Below are 16,127 nucleotides of genomic sequence, written 5' to 3'. Positions count from 1 at the left end.
ATGCGTTATAAAGAAAAGTAATTCTCTGTATATTGAAGTGTAATTAGTTATCCTCTATGGTATCTTTATTCTATGTTACTTCATTCTGTGCGGCAGTCAAGTACTTTTCACACTTAAGATTCCTCACCAGATTTGTTTGTGCCCTGGATGATGTCCTGCTTCCAGAGCATTGCTGTCCTTACATAAAGCAATGCACATGATGCAGGATTCCACCCACGGCAGTTTATGCCCATACTGATGAAGCTTATTCAGCATGTCGTGTATATTGTGTGTTGTATGTCACACTCATACTTTTCTACCTGGCAGTAGTGTACAGTTAGATAGAGTTAGCAATGGAAGATTAAAATAAATTAATATGTTTCATAGAAGTTTTATTTAAAAATGTATGTATGGTACTATAAACTGAGCAGCACTAAAATTCTATCAGTCACAAAAATATTTACTAACTATTATCATAAATATATTTGGCAAATTATTGCAGTCTTCACATTGCTAAATATGTGATAGCTTTCTCATTTCAGTTCATTTGATTTGGATTTGAAACCAAAAGTCCTTTAAAAATTAATGATGATGGTTGTGGTGGTGATGGCTAGACCACTGTTCTTGGCCATAGTCGAGGCCAGTTTTCTGAAACAGTCCAAAAATCAAGATAACATCACTAAAATTTATGAAGGATAATTTTTTTCTTATTTTTTCCTGATGAGAAAGAGTGTGAGGAAATGAGAAACAATTTATAAAACAATCCAGTTAAATTCACTTTCCTCAAGAAAATGAATATCTATAAAGTATGAATACTGACAAACAAATGGCAGCTTTCTGTTCATGGGTACCATTGTTGTAGGAGTTAACTTATAGTTATTTGTTAAAAATATATATTCTCTGAAAAGGGACATGGAAATGATTAATTTTCTTTACAGGCAAAATAAACAAATCTTTTGTAATGAATTTTCATTATATATGATTGTAGGATTATGCTACATAGATGTGTTTTATTTGCAATTCAACATTATTGTGAAATCTGTTATTATTTAATATTTTCTCCATAATTATAACGGAAGGATGCTTCCATTTAACATTAATGTATAAACTCTTTCTGCAACTGTTGAAGAGTTTGATTTCATCTTTCAACCATCTTTTGCTTTCAATGAGTTTTGCTTCTTATAAGTAGTTTATCTTAATGACAACTATCCCACAGGTGAAGAACTCCAGAATATCTATGCTGGCACTTTAATCTGTAAGAAAGAGTTGTCATATAATAATATTCATCAGTGTGCTTTAAGCAACAGAGAGTTATATTTCAGTTCAAATACAAATTTGCTCTAGTCACATAAAGAACAGTATCATTGACATCAATCCTTACTAAACTATGATAGGCTTTTATAAATTTCAAGTGTATCAGACGCACTGAAGAATCACCAAAATATTATCTTATAGAAACTACTAATATTTCTATTCTTCCAATTTAACACTTGCTGTTCTAAAAAAAGAAAAATTTTAATGTTTTCAAATTACTGTGGACAAAGTGCTGTGATTACATAAAGATGATGTTTCTGTGTTTGTATGTTATCTTTTATTTTGTGAACACTGATTCATAGGCAAATTGTAAATGTTGGTTACAAGTGTACAGACAACCAACAACAATACAATGATTTTAGAAAATGTTACATTAAGTTTTCATGCAAATATAACTCTACTTTTGGGGACTTCTGGTGGTAATTTTCATGTGTTTTAATTTTGTGATGAAGAGGAGTGGCACACATTATGGAAATTACATGTAAAAGGCTAATGCAAAAACTAAAAACAAGTACTGGTAAATATCATCAGAATTGGAATTACGTTTAAAAATATTCACAGGCTTTTTATTTTTTTAAATTGTACCATTCTGTTTGTGATTTTCTGCCTAGTTTTGCAATGAAGGAATGACACTGATTGTAGCTGGTAATAGTTTCTCTTTGCTTTTACTGATTGTGACAGCTGTGTAGTTAATGTAGTGACAGTGGCAGCAGCATCCTGTACAAAATTGCTACTTACATTTATGAATGTAAGTGTAAAAAAAAGTTCTTTAAGTAGTTATATTGTTTTTGAATGTTGTTAAATGAATAATATTTAATCTACAGGAAATTTATTACTTTTGTGCCGAAATGAGTTGAAGAAAGCTCAATGGTTCATACAGTTATTTAACCCATTTAACTAATCTGATTTATAGACACTGAGATGGTGCATTGTATGTGTTGATGAGATAATGTGTAAATAACTCCTGTTAAGTTGGTGCTATATAAATTACCAAATATAGTTATTCAATAATACTTGGGTAATTATATAACAGTTTGATTCTGTTGAGAGAAGAGGTTCTCAGCCCAATTACAAGTATTTTTATTAAGTTTTCTGTGAATCCTGTAGGTCACTCACATGAAGTGCCAGGATGCCAGCTTTTACTTTGAACCTTGCCTATCACTTCCTAGTCCTTTAAGAAGATGTCTGTTTTGAAAGGTAACAACTCACCAAAGAGTTGAGGTGCTGAGTCGTTGATAGGCGCATAAACTTTTATTTTTGTGCTAATCAGCAACTCAGCACCTCAAATATTCAGTAAGTTGTTATCTTTACTCCTGAAATTACGTGTATTCTACCAAGAACTTTCCATTGCCATATTTGCAAAGTGTTAAGGCATTTATATTCTCTCTCTGAGAATAAATAACTCCTCCAATCATTTCATTTTTCAAAAATAGGAATCAGCAGCCAATAGACTCCCAAAACCAACTCTGGCCTAGAACTTGAGCCATCGTTATGGCTGATGCAACAGGTGGGAAGATTGGAATGGTAACAATTAATTATTACCATATCAACAAAAAATAAAAAAAATAAAAAATACTCTAGTCAGTATTATTTTATAATTCTTTCTTTTAATTAAAAATGAACAGTCAGTGCTTGCTTCCCTCTCATAGTGAGAAATGAAATGTAAATCCTTTGATTTAAGTATTATAGCATAGGAGAAAATACCTGTCTTGTGTAATGAATTGGATGTACAAGAAATCCTAAAATAGTGTTCTGTCATAACAACATAGCCTTTTCATTATTACACTTTTAATTGCAATTGTCAGCATATTTTTATACTTTTATGTTATTGTAATTTATGGAGTTTTTAATTTATTGTACATACCTGCAGTAAAGAATTCAAAAATACTATTATGAGAGAAGTGATTCCCACCTGCAACTTCAGGCCACCTCCTTCCTGGTTCTGTGTCTCACCACCTCCACCTCCTCCTGCTTGCAATAACTCCTCTGTTCCGGGGGGCAGACTCTGATAACCTTGATGCACTGCCATTTTGATGCTTCGTGCTACTGGCTCAGTAGATGGGACACCATTTCCTTTTTGTTTCCCTGCTCCTGCTTTTGCTAGCAAATGACAAAACAATTTCTTGCTTTTATTTAGAAGATTGTCACTTGTCAAAGTATCAGCAGTCACGGGTTCATTTGTTAGAGAAGTTAATTCAGTTAGTGGAAGTTCGCCATTTGCACCACAAAGTTGTAATGCTGCCAAGTCACTATTTGTGTCACCACCACTTAAACCTCTCCTATTGTTTGATATTACTTCATTGTCAGTGCTCTTTTGAGCTCCTAAAGCAGCCTCCTGTTCAATTGCTGATGTCATATTCTTCTCAAGTTGTGTCAGTGTATCGAAAAGATGGCTGAGGTATGTCATTTTTGTTACAAATGGCTGTAAAGGATCAGCAGTTGGCATTCCTGCAGCAGCTTTTCCCCACATCTTGTATGGTGACCCATATGTGGTTCCAGGTTTCTTCCCTGAAGCTGGAGATGTGCTTACTAATTTCTGCTGTTGTACTACTTCACTGGCAGCTTGTAACATACTATTCTTGATGTTTGCTAGCTCACCAAGAATGTTATTCACAAACATGTCTTTTGCATTTTGGATATTGACAGGGTCAGCCATGGTAACACTTCTTTCACTGAAAAGATCCGTTGTTGAGCTTCCTTCACTATCAGAGTTGTCACTGATGATTCTCAGGAATTTCTCTAAATCACTTACTCTAATTTTCTCAGAGTCTGGAGAGTGACGTTTGGGAGATGAGTATGCACTGTCTTTACCAGTATTAGAATCATTGAGGTAATCGAAGAGCTGAGCCAAGAAGTATGGATATGCAGTTGTATCTACACCACTGCCAGAGTATCCTGTTGCACTAGGGTTTGTTGTATTAAGGGTCTGGAAAAGCTTTGCTAGAAACTCATTCTTTTTAGTGATGAAATAGGTTGGACTGAAAACTGGTGCACCATTGACAAGGGGTGCAAAGGGAAATGGCAAAACAGCATCGCTTTCTTTAATAGCTGAACTTGTTGGATTGTTAACGGCAATATCATTTTCAGCAGTGGGACTGCTTTTCTTATATGCTGGTAACCAAAAGCTTGGTGGTACTATTGTTGGTTTTATAGTAGGGTTTATTGTATCAAAAGCACTACCCATTTGTGGTGATGCCTCTGGTGAAGGTACTACATTGGCAAAAAGTTTGTTTAGAAAATCTGTTTTCTTATCTGAATAAGCTTTTGCCATTGGTGATATTAATGGATTCCATGACAGTGGTGGCTGAGGAGCGATACTTTGCTGTACTGAACCAGGCATTGCTCTTGTTTGCATTGTTCCAGGTTTCTTGTACTGTGGAATCCAGAAGTCAGGTGGCACTATCGTTGGTTTCACTGTTGTGCTGGTTTCGTCTAGGACATTTGCACTGTCTGTTTCTGGCTGTGGTGTAACACTAATACTTGTAAAAAGCTTATCCAGGAATTGTGTTTTCTTGTCTGTGAAGAGCTTTATCTTCTCTGTTGGACTAAGGATGGGCCCCCAAAATGGTGACGGGCCCGGAACTACACGGCGTTGTATAGAAGGAGTGTCATCATATGCTCTGATTAAATCTCTCTGTACTGTAGAGGGAAGTCCATCATTTGATGATAACTGATCAAAAAGATTACTTAGAAATTCAGTTTTTGAGTTAATTAAGTCTTTAGGATTAACTTCTGATGTCTGAGTCATTGGAGAATCATTTGCAGTCATATCTGCTGAATTAGAAACTCCAGCATTAGGAACAAAGTCGGTAATAGCAGAAGATGAAAATAAACTGTCAAGCATCTGAGCTTTCTTGTTGATAAAAATGTTTGGGTCTACCACTGGTGGAAAGAATGTGGGCTTCACTGGAAGAAAGGGTCTGAGGCTTAGGAAAGGATTCATTGGGTTTGAAGAACTTGATGGTTTTGCAGCATATCCTGAAGATCCACCTTCATTAGCAACTTTCATTAACCCAGGGGGTCCATAGATGCCTCTTCTTTGCCCTGCAATTTAAAAAGGGAATGTATAATAATAATATGAATATTTATATCTTCAGTATATGAAAAAAATTGAAATGCGATTTTGAGAAGTGTCTGAACACAAAATTGTTTTCAAGCCAGTGTTTATCAGTTTATACAATAATGAGGTGGAATAATATAAAAACAGAACAAAATTATTATAATTAATGATGCAGAAGACATTATCTAAGTCTGAAATGAATCTTTTTTTTCACTGCTTCCATTTCTAAAATTATTTGATGTGGCAGTACAGGTTCATATAGACTTATCCATTCAGATTAATTAATTAGGTTAGTAGCCACATAAGTGTGTATGTGACACCTTAAATTATTTACATTCATAAAGTAAGTCATTCACCACACAGTTGAGGAATTGAGCAGTTGACAGGCACAGAAACAAGACTGAAATCATTGCTAAGCTTTCAGACAAAATCGTTCCTCAGAAATAACTGATCTGTATAAACATATGCACACACATGGTTACATTGTCCTGTAAGGATACATAATTGTAGTGCTGCAGCCCAAAAAGTGTGGCTAGGATTTCAGTCTTCTTTCTGTGCCCATTGACTGCTCACTGCATCATCTTTGTGTGGGTGAGTTATTTATATTCCACAGAAGATTTTCCAGTGTAAAATTATAACTTGTTTTCTCCATAATAAAGAGGAGCTACTATAAATATCTCATATATGCATGAGCCATATCTGTCTGACAGAAATGGATAAATACAAAATCTTAACTAATCATGTCATATTTATTGTTCTTCTGAAGAATATTAAGTATCAAAAACAAAAGGACATTTCTAAAGACTTGTTTAGAATTGTTCCTGGGGTGCACCACTAGAAAGTGCTAAATTTTGTACACCTCACGGACCTAAGACAGCAACAATGGGTTCAGATTTAGCAAATTGGGGGTTCCAGATCTACAGGCAGATCAGCATTGTTCAGCCCCATATCAATATATGGTCTGATGTGCAAACTTTCATCAGTAGTGGTGAAGAAACAATGTGTTCTTCAGAGAAAAAATACCATGACTGATGTGAACTGGGTAAAACTCAAGTGAAACAATGTTAAGTGTATCACATGTTAGCAGTTACCCTCTGGGGAATGTGGCACACACTTTTTGTAACAGACTTACTTGTTCATATGTGGATTTGTATGAGATGACTTGTTTCCATAGCTTCTATAGAATTCAATTGGAGTTTATAGAATCTTCAGAAAATTACGCCTTGGAGTTTCAGTAGGCTGGTAGATAGTTAAAATGATCATTACATAAAGAAAGAACATATAGTCTGCCATAATACATCTGGTATCTGGATCTGTAGAAGTCGAATGCCCACTGGAAGGAATGGACCTAGATGACAATTAGAGGGCACAGTCCTGTCACAGCACTGGACTCGTACCACCTCTCAGTACATGAATACGCCAGCCAATACTGTTCCTTATGGCTGATACAAATACAGCCACCCAGTGAATGGTCAGTCAGTTCTGTATTCACATCTGATATTGTCAGTTACTATCATTACTGTATTATGGATTATTCAATAAAAACTTCACTTGACACTTAGTCTTTCTCTATGGTCACACTTTAGATTATGTCTTTTTTTTTCTCTTAGCCTGCTGACACCATTATGGTGAAAGTGTCCACTTTGCACTCCATTGTTTAAACAGATTGCTGTGGTATTGTCCTTGTCTATGTCTAGTCCACTGTCATCCACCCTGGTTTAGCTCAGCTTCTGCTTAGTGTCGTGTTCTCTTCTCGAGATGGCCCTTCCACCTTACAGCTTCAGGTGTTTCTCTCCTGGATTCTTATGCATGCATTTATATTCAGCTACTTGTGGATATAGCAATATTCATCACAACATATCCAGTTTTAGCAGTAGTGCTTTTTCATCTGGGTAATGGGAACTAATACAGTATCTGAAGTAATAGAGCCCACCACAAATGATGAAAAAGTGTGGAATTTCATGAAGAAGATGAATGGTGAGCTAGATGAAACATCTGTATATATTAACATCCAACTCAATAATGTTTCCAGAACCCTGTAACTCCTAGTTTCATTGGACTTAAAATTGTACTCTATGTTCCCTATGGTGTGGCCTGTGCAGAGGTACATCAGATGTCAGTGTTAATAAGAATGTCATTGAGTTATGAGAACAAGGAAAAAATTCCACAGCTTGACAATAAGAGACTATATGATTTACATAAAAAAGTTATTATCAGTTATTTTATATTGGGCTACTGTGTTTCACTCAGTGATTTGATAACAGTTTCATTTTTGGGGTGAAGCCATGGGCCCATATATCAACTCCAAAACAGATGGATTATTTTTGAAATGATCCAAATATTTCTGTATAACCTGTTTCTGCATTTGTAATTGGTCAGCATTCAATTAATGCAGTTCCTATCCCACAATTCCTCCTCATTCATCATGTAAAATTTACTGTACACTTTCCTCTGATATGCCTGTGGCATCAATTATTTCATAAAGTGTAATGAAGTATCTCAAACAGAATGATCTCCTCCATGCTACCCACCATGGATTCTCAAAACATCAGTCTTATGAAACCCACCTTGCAGTTTTCTCACATGACATCCTAAAAGTGATGGATTGAGACAATCAGATACATGCAGTGTGTCTTCATTTCCCAAAAAAAAAAAAAAAAAACATTTGATTCAGTATAACATCTACACTTATTATCAAAAGTACAATGATTTGGGGTAGCAAGCCAAACTGTGACTGGAATGAGGATATTTTGGTAGGGAGGAAGCAGCAAGTTATTTTGGATGGAGAGTGACTGACAGATGTAGAAGTAACTCAGGTGTGCCTCAGGGAAGTGTGTTGTCATGTTGTATATTAATGACCTCACAGACAACATTAATAGTAACCTTAGACTTTTTTTTTGCAAATGATGCAGTTATCTATAATGAAGTACTGTCTGAAAAATCTGCACAAATATCCTGTCAAATCTTGATAAGTGGTACAAGGATTAGAAACTTTATTTAAATGTTCAAAATTGTGAAGCTGTGCACTTCATACACACACACACACACACACACACACACACACACACACACACACACACACAATTTACCAAGGGCACACAGTGGATGAAAGTTTAGTTCTTTTCTGAAATAACAGGAATCCAATTTTCCTTTACAACTGGTCAAAGACAATTGCAGTGGAAGCCAAGGGAATCAAAGTAGCTTGCACCTAGAAGAGAGAGTATTATCTAATGTAGCAGATTATCTCTAATCAAGACTTAAAGGCAAACCACAAAAATAATCAACTTGTCATCAAAAAGGCAAACTTTGTGCACTATGCACAAAACATCCAGAGAACAAAGCAAAGACAATTTAAAATATTATTTATGAAAGACAGTTGAATTTAGAATTACATTATCAATTGTTGTTGCTCAATGCCCTTCTGAAGTCTTGTATGAGAACATTATTGTGGGGAAAACGCCAAAGCTGAACATCATTAGCTTTCTGTGCCCTTTATCACTTGTATCTAAGATAAAAATCAGTATTTAGATTTATCAAAGCAGTTCACTTAGGAAAGCTACAAAATTATGTGGAGACAGCATGTGTAGCCAGTACTTATAAGGGGTAGTCATATAAAAGTGATACGGAAGGGAAAAAGTAAATAAACTGTTTATTATTTCAAAATTAACTGCCATAACTGTTAATACATTTGCTCCACTGTGAGACTAGATGGTCAGTGCCTTCATGGAAAAATGTGTGCAGTTGCCTATGGAACCATGAATTAAAAGTTATATTAAAAGTTATGGTATATATGGCTGTAAACTGTATATTTAAAGTGTATTTTTGACCCCTACTTCTATTGAGGAATCCATCCATGCTACACAGAAGCATTAATCAAAATTAAATGAATGGACATTTTCAGTCTCTTTTAACTAAATAAGTGTTCTGTGTCTGACAGTTTACAATCTTGGATAAATTACCAATGAATTTTGTGCCTGCACACTCCACTCTTTCTTCATTTGAAGCTAGTGTAAGCAAAGAACAGTGAAGTTAATTTTTTCTGCAAGTGTATTACACTTGTGAGTGACTTTGTTATTAACAAGCTGGGATAGCTTGTTTATGAGAGGTCAGAGAATAAATGTATCAAGTAATAAGTATTCCTAATTGTGTAAATATTAATGCTATATTGGAAAAGACTGAATGGTTCAAAATGGTTCAAATGGCTCTGAGCACTACGGGACTTAACATCTTAGGTCATCAGTCCCCTAGAACTTATAACTACTTAAACCTAACTAACCTAAGGACATCACACACAGCCATGCCCAAGGCAGGATTCGAACCTGTGACCGTAGCAGTCCCGCGGTTCTGGACTGCAGTGCCTAGAACCACACGGCCACCGTGTAAGTCATGTGTGTACCAAATTTTGTTGAAATTGCACCAAGTGTTCCAGATTTGTGTAGTGATGGCAGTAGTATTACACTGGCATGTATGGTATGTCATCCCTTCCTACTGTTACCTACAGCCATAAGTATGAAACATCACAAGAACTGTTATCAGTCTACCTAGTCACCTCAGAAACTATGGATTCAACACTAATATAGTTTGGTTTTAGTGACTTTTACTCATCATCCTCTTCACGTCTTCACTCCCATCCCTAAGGGTGCTAGGGATGTCTTACCCCCATTGCATATATGTTCCACAGTTATGCTTGCATGTAATCACTTTCCCAGTCCCAGCCTCAAAAACAGGGATGTTGGGGGTGTTGTATGATATTTTTTATTCAAATTCATGAGGACTATCTGAAGAAAAACAGTTGATGTCCATCTTAGAAATAGTAAAAGTTGAAATATGTAGTGGAAGACACATAATTTCACTCAAGCAGGTGGATGGGAAATGAATTTGGAGAACATGGTATGGAAATAATATAATAATGTTGCAGAAAATGTATTTAACAAATGTAGTGCTTCATACAGTAACATAAAGAGGTTGAGCTTGAATCATTTTGGAATAACAGAATAGATGGTGACAACTAGGAATTGTGTGTGTATATGAAAATGGTAACCTTTATCAAAGCGGGTTAAACGATTATATTTCCAATCAGACCACATTAAACAGCCAGCTCAAACTTATAGACAGATTCCAAGTGATCTTTTCTCCCATTAAAATAGTCCATATTTATCATGTGGAAATATTTATGGATGCTTTGTATATCTTCCACATTGACTGAAAACAGGACTGTGGTTTACTTTTGAATCACAATGTGAATTCATTAATTTCATCATTTGTGTTTCCTTGGCCGTTATAAATTTTCTGAATGACAGCATCATTACACAACTGGCTGAATTTGTCACCTATATTTGTGTCACATCTTTGGGTACTAGCTCATTTTTGACACTTGAACAGTAGCAAGTTTTGTGAACATGTAGTGGTGTGAGTCACAGCTAAGCATTGTGTTATGTTGCACCCACAACTGTCTATAAAGCCAAATAATAAATTTGGTTCTTGGTTATTCCTCTGAGTAGTCATACACAGTTTTTATTTTTGCCACTGTGTAATTTGCACCAACATACACTTTGATGGAACATGTTTAAAAACAGCCTGACAACCAAAACTGAAGTAACATTAATTGACAGTACAAATTAAATTAGCTGTGGAACCATGTCATCATTCATGTAATGAGAATCTCTTAGAAACAACAAAATTTTACACTAAAGATGGCTACTAGTTAGAAAAACAAATTATTTTTGAAACTATATGCACCTGCACATAGGTCAGTTGAGAAAAATGTAGATGCCTGCACTTTTACTCACAGTGCTAACTGTGGGATATTTGCTACTTTCTATAATTTTTTTAAATTCATTTAGGATTTGATAAGGAATCTTTCTGCCCAGTTCTGTGTAAACTAAAGAATTTACTCTTGTAATTAAGCAATTACTGCTGTCAAAAATTCTCAAAAGAACATGTGGCAAAAAATGTGGCTATACTGAAGAAAAAATCAATCAGAGGTCATTTCACAAGTATATGTCTTAAGACTAAAGCAAGCTCTGGTTCCATAATGTACTTTTAGTGAAATGAGACTGCTGCATTACTGCTTGTTTATGTTGTAAACTGTTTCCACGGCATTCACTGAAGCAAGGTATCATAACTATAAATATATTTATTTATAAGAAAAAAATGTGTACCACATTTAATTTGACATAAATTTCATGAAGCTTTCATTCTCAGACAACTTCTCCAATGAAGAGGCATGAAGTTTAATTGAAATAATGTTCAAAAAAATCAGTAAATATCAATTCTGTTTACCTTTATACTCATACATATAACTGTTTCCAAAAAACACAGAAGTATTAGAAAAGGTGCAGTACTGACAGTTATTCTAATAGGGTTTCATTATAACTACTGATAACAAAGACATAACAACTGTCACTCATAGGATCTATAATTTGTGAAATGATTGTTACTGAGAAGACAATCCAGAAATTGATGTATAGATTCTTAACTACAGTGTATGAAAAATGATATTAATTGATGGTTTTTGTATTGTACTGTTCTGATTTTGGAATGAAGAGGCAAGGATATCTTTGGTATTTCATTGCCCTTTTTTGTTTTGTTTTTTAATGTCTCCAATGAGAATAACACAATTACATCAATGCATACAATTTTTTTGCTACTGCTACTGTTTTTCATCTTTTTGGCATATGAATTGGCCTTCAGCTATTCAGTATGCCAACAGTAACCTAAAAAGTGTTGTTATCAACTTTTTCCAAAATGCATTACTTGAATCAGTTTATCTGAACCTCCAAAACTGTAAAGGCCATATAGCTATTCCTGTTGTCAATTGGTACTATTCTATCACAGAACTGAAATGACAGTCTTTTTTGGAATGCAGAACAGTAAATTATCCAGATACTTTTTCTTACACAAATCCAAATTCCTACAATGTTAATGCCTCTACTCAGTCTGATTATGTAGGAGCCACTTAAGTAAATACCAACAGTGTACTAGATCATTCAAATAATAAGAAAGCAGTGTGTCTAATTTATTGTTTACATACCTGTATTACTTGGTGCGAAACTTCTTTCTGCTGGGGAAACTGAGAAACAGGTTCCATCGTGTAAAAGAGATACCACTGTTAGAAACAGAACTGTTACAAACAGCACCATTGCTGCTTATTGTCCAAATAACTTCTGAAATGAAATGCAGAGCGAAGGAGGCTTTTATATAACTCATTACAGTAGCCAGAAGTCACATGCTGCTACCAATGTGACAAGCATGGGGAAGTCTGTAAGAGGATTAGACATCTGCTTTTTAAGCTTCTTATGAGATCAAGCAGGCCAGTACACTCTGCAGCTGTTGATGTGTGCTGCCTCTGCTACACCTTACTTGGAAGTACCATAAAACTGAGGCAGCACTCATTTTATCACAACCCCTCATTAGTAACCAGGAAGAGCTTTCCTGCTGGTTATTATTTTAAATTCAGTCATATGTTGCACAATACTTTAAAATTTGTTGTACATAAATGCAAGCAAAAGATGAGACATCAAAAACGATAACATACAATACATATTTCTCTTTTGGAAATGCATGCTTCTCCAAACTTATAATTTAAAAAAAATCAGTTGACAAAAATTATCAAATCAGATATACATATGAAGATGTCTAGTACAAAAATGCAACCATAATTTTAAATGTGAATGCAGTATGGTTGAATGCAACTCATGAATAGGTTCAAGTTATTTTTACTAAAGTCCCTTTTCATAAAACCTTTCTTAACATTTGGTTTGGTTTTTTCTAGCAGCTGAATAAACAATGCAGAATGATCAGAAATTCCTAAGTCCAAACAGAACTAGTTTTCACTGCCAAACACATAATTTGTTAAGATACTGTCCATACAAGTAACTGAATTGGCATTTTCTCTAGTGAATTCTCAAAAATGTAGTTTAAAAGCAGAGTTGTGAATTATGTCAACAAACTGTTTTGAGCCCCTGTTTACCTGAGAGCCCATGGCCCACCGAATGTGGGATGGAGTGAGGAAGCACGCTTCTGACGTTTGAGCTAAGTGCAGCTATTGACATGGTACATACGTACCGTTTATTTTACATTTTATACGAGTCTTTTGCCCTTTTGGGAATTCTGTATTAACGTTGGACCATGCCTCTTTAGGCAGTTTGTAGTTTTAGTGTGTTCCGAAGAAGGTGTGGTTATCCGCACCGAAACCTAGGTCAAAATCCGGTTTCAGTTTCCAGTCGAGGCAGAATCTTTATAATCATTAAATTATTCGTGATTGTTGATGCGCTGCAATATTAAAAGTTCTCAAATTGATATGACTATTGTGTTCATGTCTTTTGGTTCAACACAACTACTTTCAAAGGAGCACTCCTCATTTAAATAATCAAAATCTGTCTTTATTTCATATGTTATGCAGATATCAAGAAGCATGCATGAGCCCCCATGGGATCTTTCTTTTTTACAAGAGCTGCTTGCTGCATTGAAAAGTTCCAGTTTATTTAAAATTTTTATGGAGTCACTAGTTAACCATTGCTCATTTAATAAGACAACTTTGATATTTTTGCTTTAATTGAGGATAATTTGCAGTTCTTTGATTCTGATACTATTTGCCTTCAGACCATTCATATTCCAATACATTAAATAAGTTTTTCACTTTTCTTTATCTGCCTAAGTACAGATTTTCATAGATTTCTTACTTCAGTGTTTTTTTCACAACAGTTACTAATAAAAAATCCTTCAGATGGGCTGGTGGTGAGACTCTTCTCTTGTTAAGGAGACAGATGACTCCTGTTGTTGATGTAGTTTCCATTATTGGTGTTGCTTTTTTCGTCTGGCTCACTTCATTAGACACTATAACTGGTGCTGTTTCTTCCTCACTTATTTCCACAAGACAGGGTGGAACTGCTGCTGCTGTTTTCACGTTGCTAGCATAAATTTTTCCTGCAACATATTCCTCATGTGGTATCTACTGTTGACACTGTGTATGTACTGCCAATCTCTGAGTGTTCTATTGATTCTGTTTCTGAGGTTTCTGGCACAGAGATACATGGTACATTTCCAGCCTTGAAAGATGTCACTTCTGTTGCCACACACTTCTTATTTATAGAATTACTCATAACAAATTTGTCATTGAGAGGTATGGCTACTGAGATATCCTGTTCCAGGCATAATTTTTGATCTACTATTTCTAAAATCTTGCAAATAATGAATTTCTTTTCCACTCTGTTGAGATGGAGGCCGTGATTTGTGTGGAATCTTCTTCCAAGTTCACTTATATCCACAAATGTTGCATTTTTAAACTGTCTGCAGATATTTTGAATGGCTTTGCTTTTTGCACCTCTTCATTTGCACAGGACCAGTTTGGTAGGTCATGGCAATGTGCAAGGGAAAAAAATGATCACTTTTTTGTTTCTGAACTCAAGCAATCTTTGCTTAAGAGAAATTGTGAGTTTCTTTGTACTGTTCATTGCTATGTCATATGAACCAGCAAGGAAAACAGAGAAATCATTTGTGCTCAGCTCCAATACTTTTTCACAGCTTACTGCAGTCACAGCTTTGAAATTGGTGCCTGGTTTTACAATGGCTTTGATTTTGTACGTACATCTATCCCTCATCCTTGACCATTTGCAAACAGATCAATTTTAGCTGTGCTTGTTAAGGGAAGTTTACATGTTTCAAAAATACTATTGTGGACTGCTACGCTTTCTGTTGAACTAATGCTCCCGGTCATTTTTCCTATGGGAGACAGCGATTCCCCAGTTTGTTTGCTTGAGTTTGCTGATTTTCTACTGTTCACAGTCACTTTTTGTTCATTTTTTCCCGTGGTGCAATACTTTCTTGTTTCAGGCCTATCTCTTTTGTACAGTCCTGCTTATCTCCACATGGTTCACTGTTAGCTTCACCATTACAGTCCTCATCTGACTAATTCGTATGAATTTTCATGCACTAAATTTAAACTGTTCACACAGTTTATTGCTTTCTGACAGCTGTTTTTCTTTGAAACTTTAATTCATTATTTGCTTCCTACTTCCTTTTTCTGCACATTTGAAAGAGCAAGCCAGTGTGACATAACTGTAATGCATAAACTCCCTTAAGCAACAGCGTTTTAACTAGACAATGGGAAGTCCAGGTAGGAATAGCAACAATATTATGAAAAGGATAGATTGCTAATCACCATAAAGATGACACATTGAGTTGCAGAAAGGCACCATGAGAAGACTGTTACATATTTAACCCTTCCAGAAAGCTAAATACGAGAGTTGGAACTTTAATAGTGGCAACTATTTATTTACAGCTCATACAAAGTAGATACATGTTTCAAAGTTTTACTGACCTTCAAAGTAGTCACCAGAATTGTGTATAACCCACTGCCAGCGATGTGGAAGTCATAGGATACTCTTAGTAGTGTCAATTGTGTTGGTAGTTTGAGCGACGTGAAGCAAATGCCATGAAGTGTTTCCTTCAGTTTAGAAATCGAGTTGAACTCATGAGGGCTTAAGTCAGGAGAGTGCAATAGGGGGTATAACACTTACCAACCCTATCAGTCAAACATATCAGTAACAGCTTGCACTGTACGTGCTTGAGTATTGTCCTGCGCAGTGATGGTCAGGTCCTGCAGAAAGTATCATCACTTCTGCCTCTAAGCTGATCGTAGGTTGTGTTCCAAAAATGAACAGCACAGTGACAGAAGTGATGACACTTTCTGCAGGCCCTGACCATCATTTTGCAGAACAATACTCAAGCATGTACAGTGCAAGCTGTTACTGATTTGTTTGACTGATGGGGC

The 16,127-nt window shown here is 35.5% G+C and overlaps 1 protein-coding gene across 2 annotated transcripts; it reads right to left on the bottom strand.

Annotated features, from left to right (window-relative positions):
* Window positions 1–354: 354 nt before the first annotated feature.
* On the bottom strand, window positions 355–12,543 carry LOC124798262. Of its 2 annotated transcripts, none has more exons than XM_047261586.1 (3): window positions 12,387–12,543; window positions 3,206–5,337; window positions 355–1,232 (listed from the first exon to the last, which is right to left on the bottom strand). In XM_047261586.1, the coding sequence occupies exons 1-3, from the start codon at window positions 12,493–12,495 to the stop codon at window positions 1,215–1,217; spliced, it is 2,259 nt and encodes a 752-aa protein (XP_047117542.1). In that variant the 5' UTR covers window positions 12,496–12,543; the 3' UTR covers window positions 355–1,214. The 2 variants fall into 2 exon arrangements, with proteins under 2 accessions (XP_047117542.1, XP_047117541.1); XM_047261585.1 differs by having other exon boundaries at window positions 355–627.
* Between the last annotated feature and the right edge of the window lie 3,584 nt (window positions 12,544–16,127).

This window comes from Schistocerca piceifrons, chromosome 5 (genome assembly GCF_021461385.2).
Source record: "Schistocerca piceifrons isolate TAMUIC-IGC-003096 chromosome 5, iqSchPice1.1, whole genome shotgun sequence".
NCBI classification, from domain to species: Eukaryota; Metazoa; Arthropoda; class Insecta; order Orthoptera; family Acrididae; genus Schistocerca; species Schistocerca piceifrons.
Note: the sequence above shows the minus strand (reverse complement) of the source record. Positions and strands in the feature narration are given on the sequence as shown.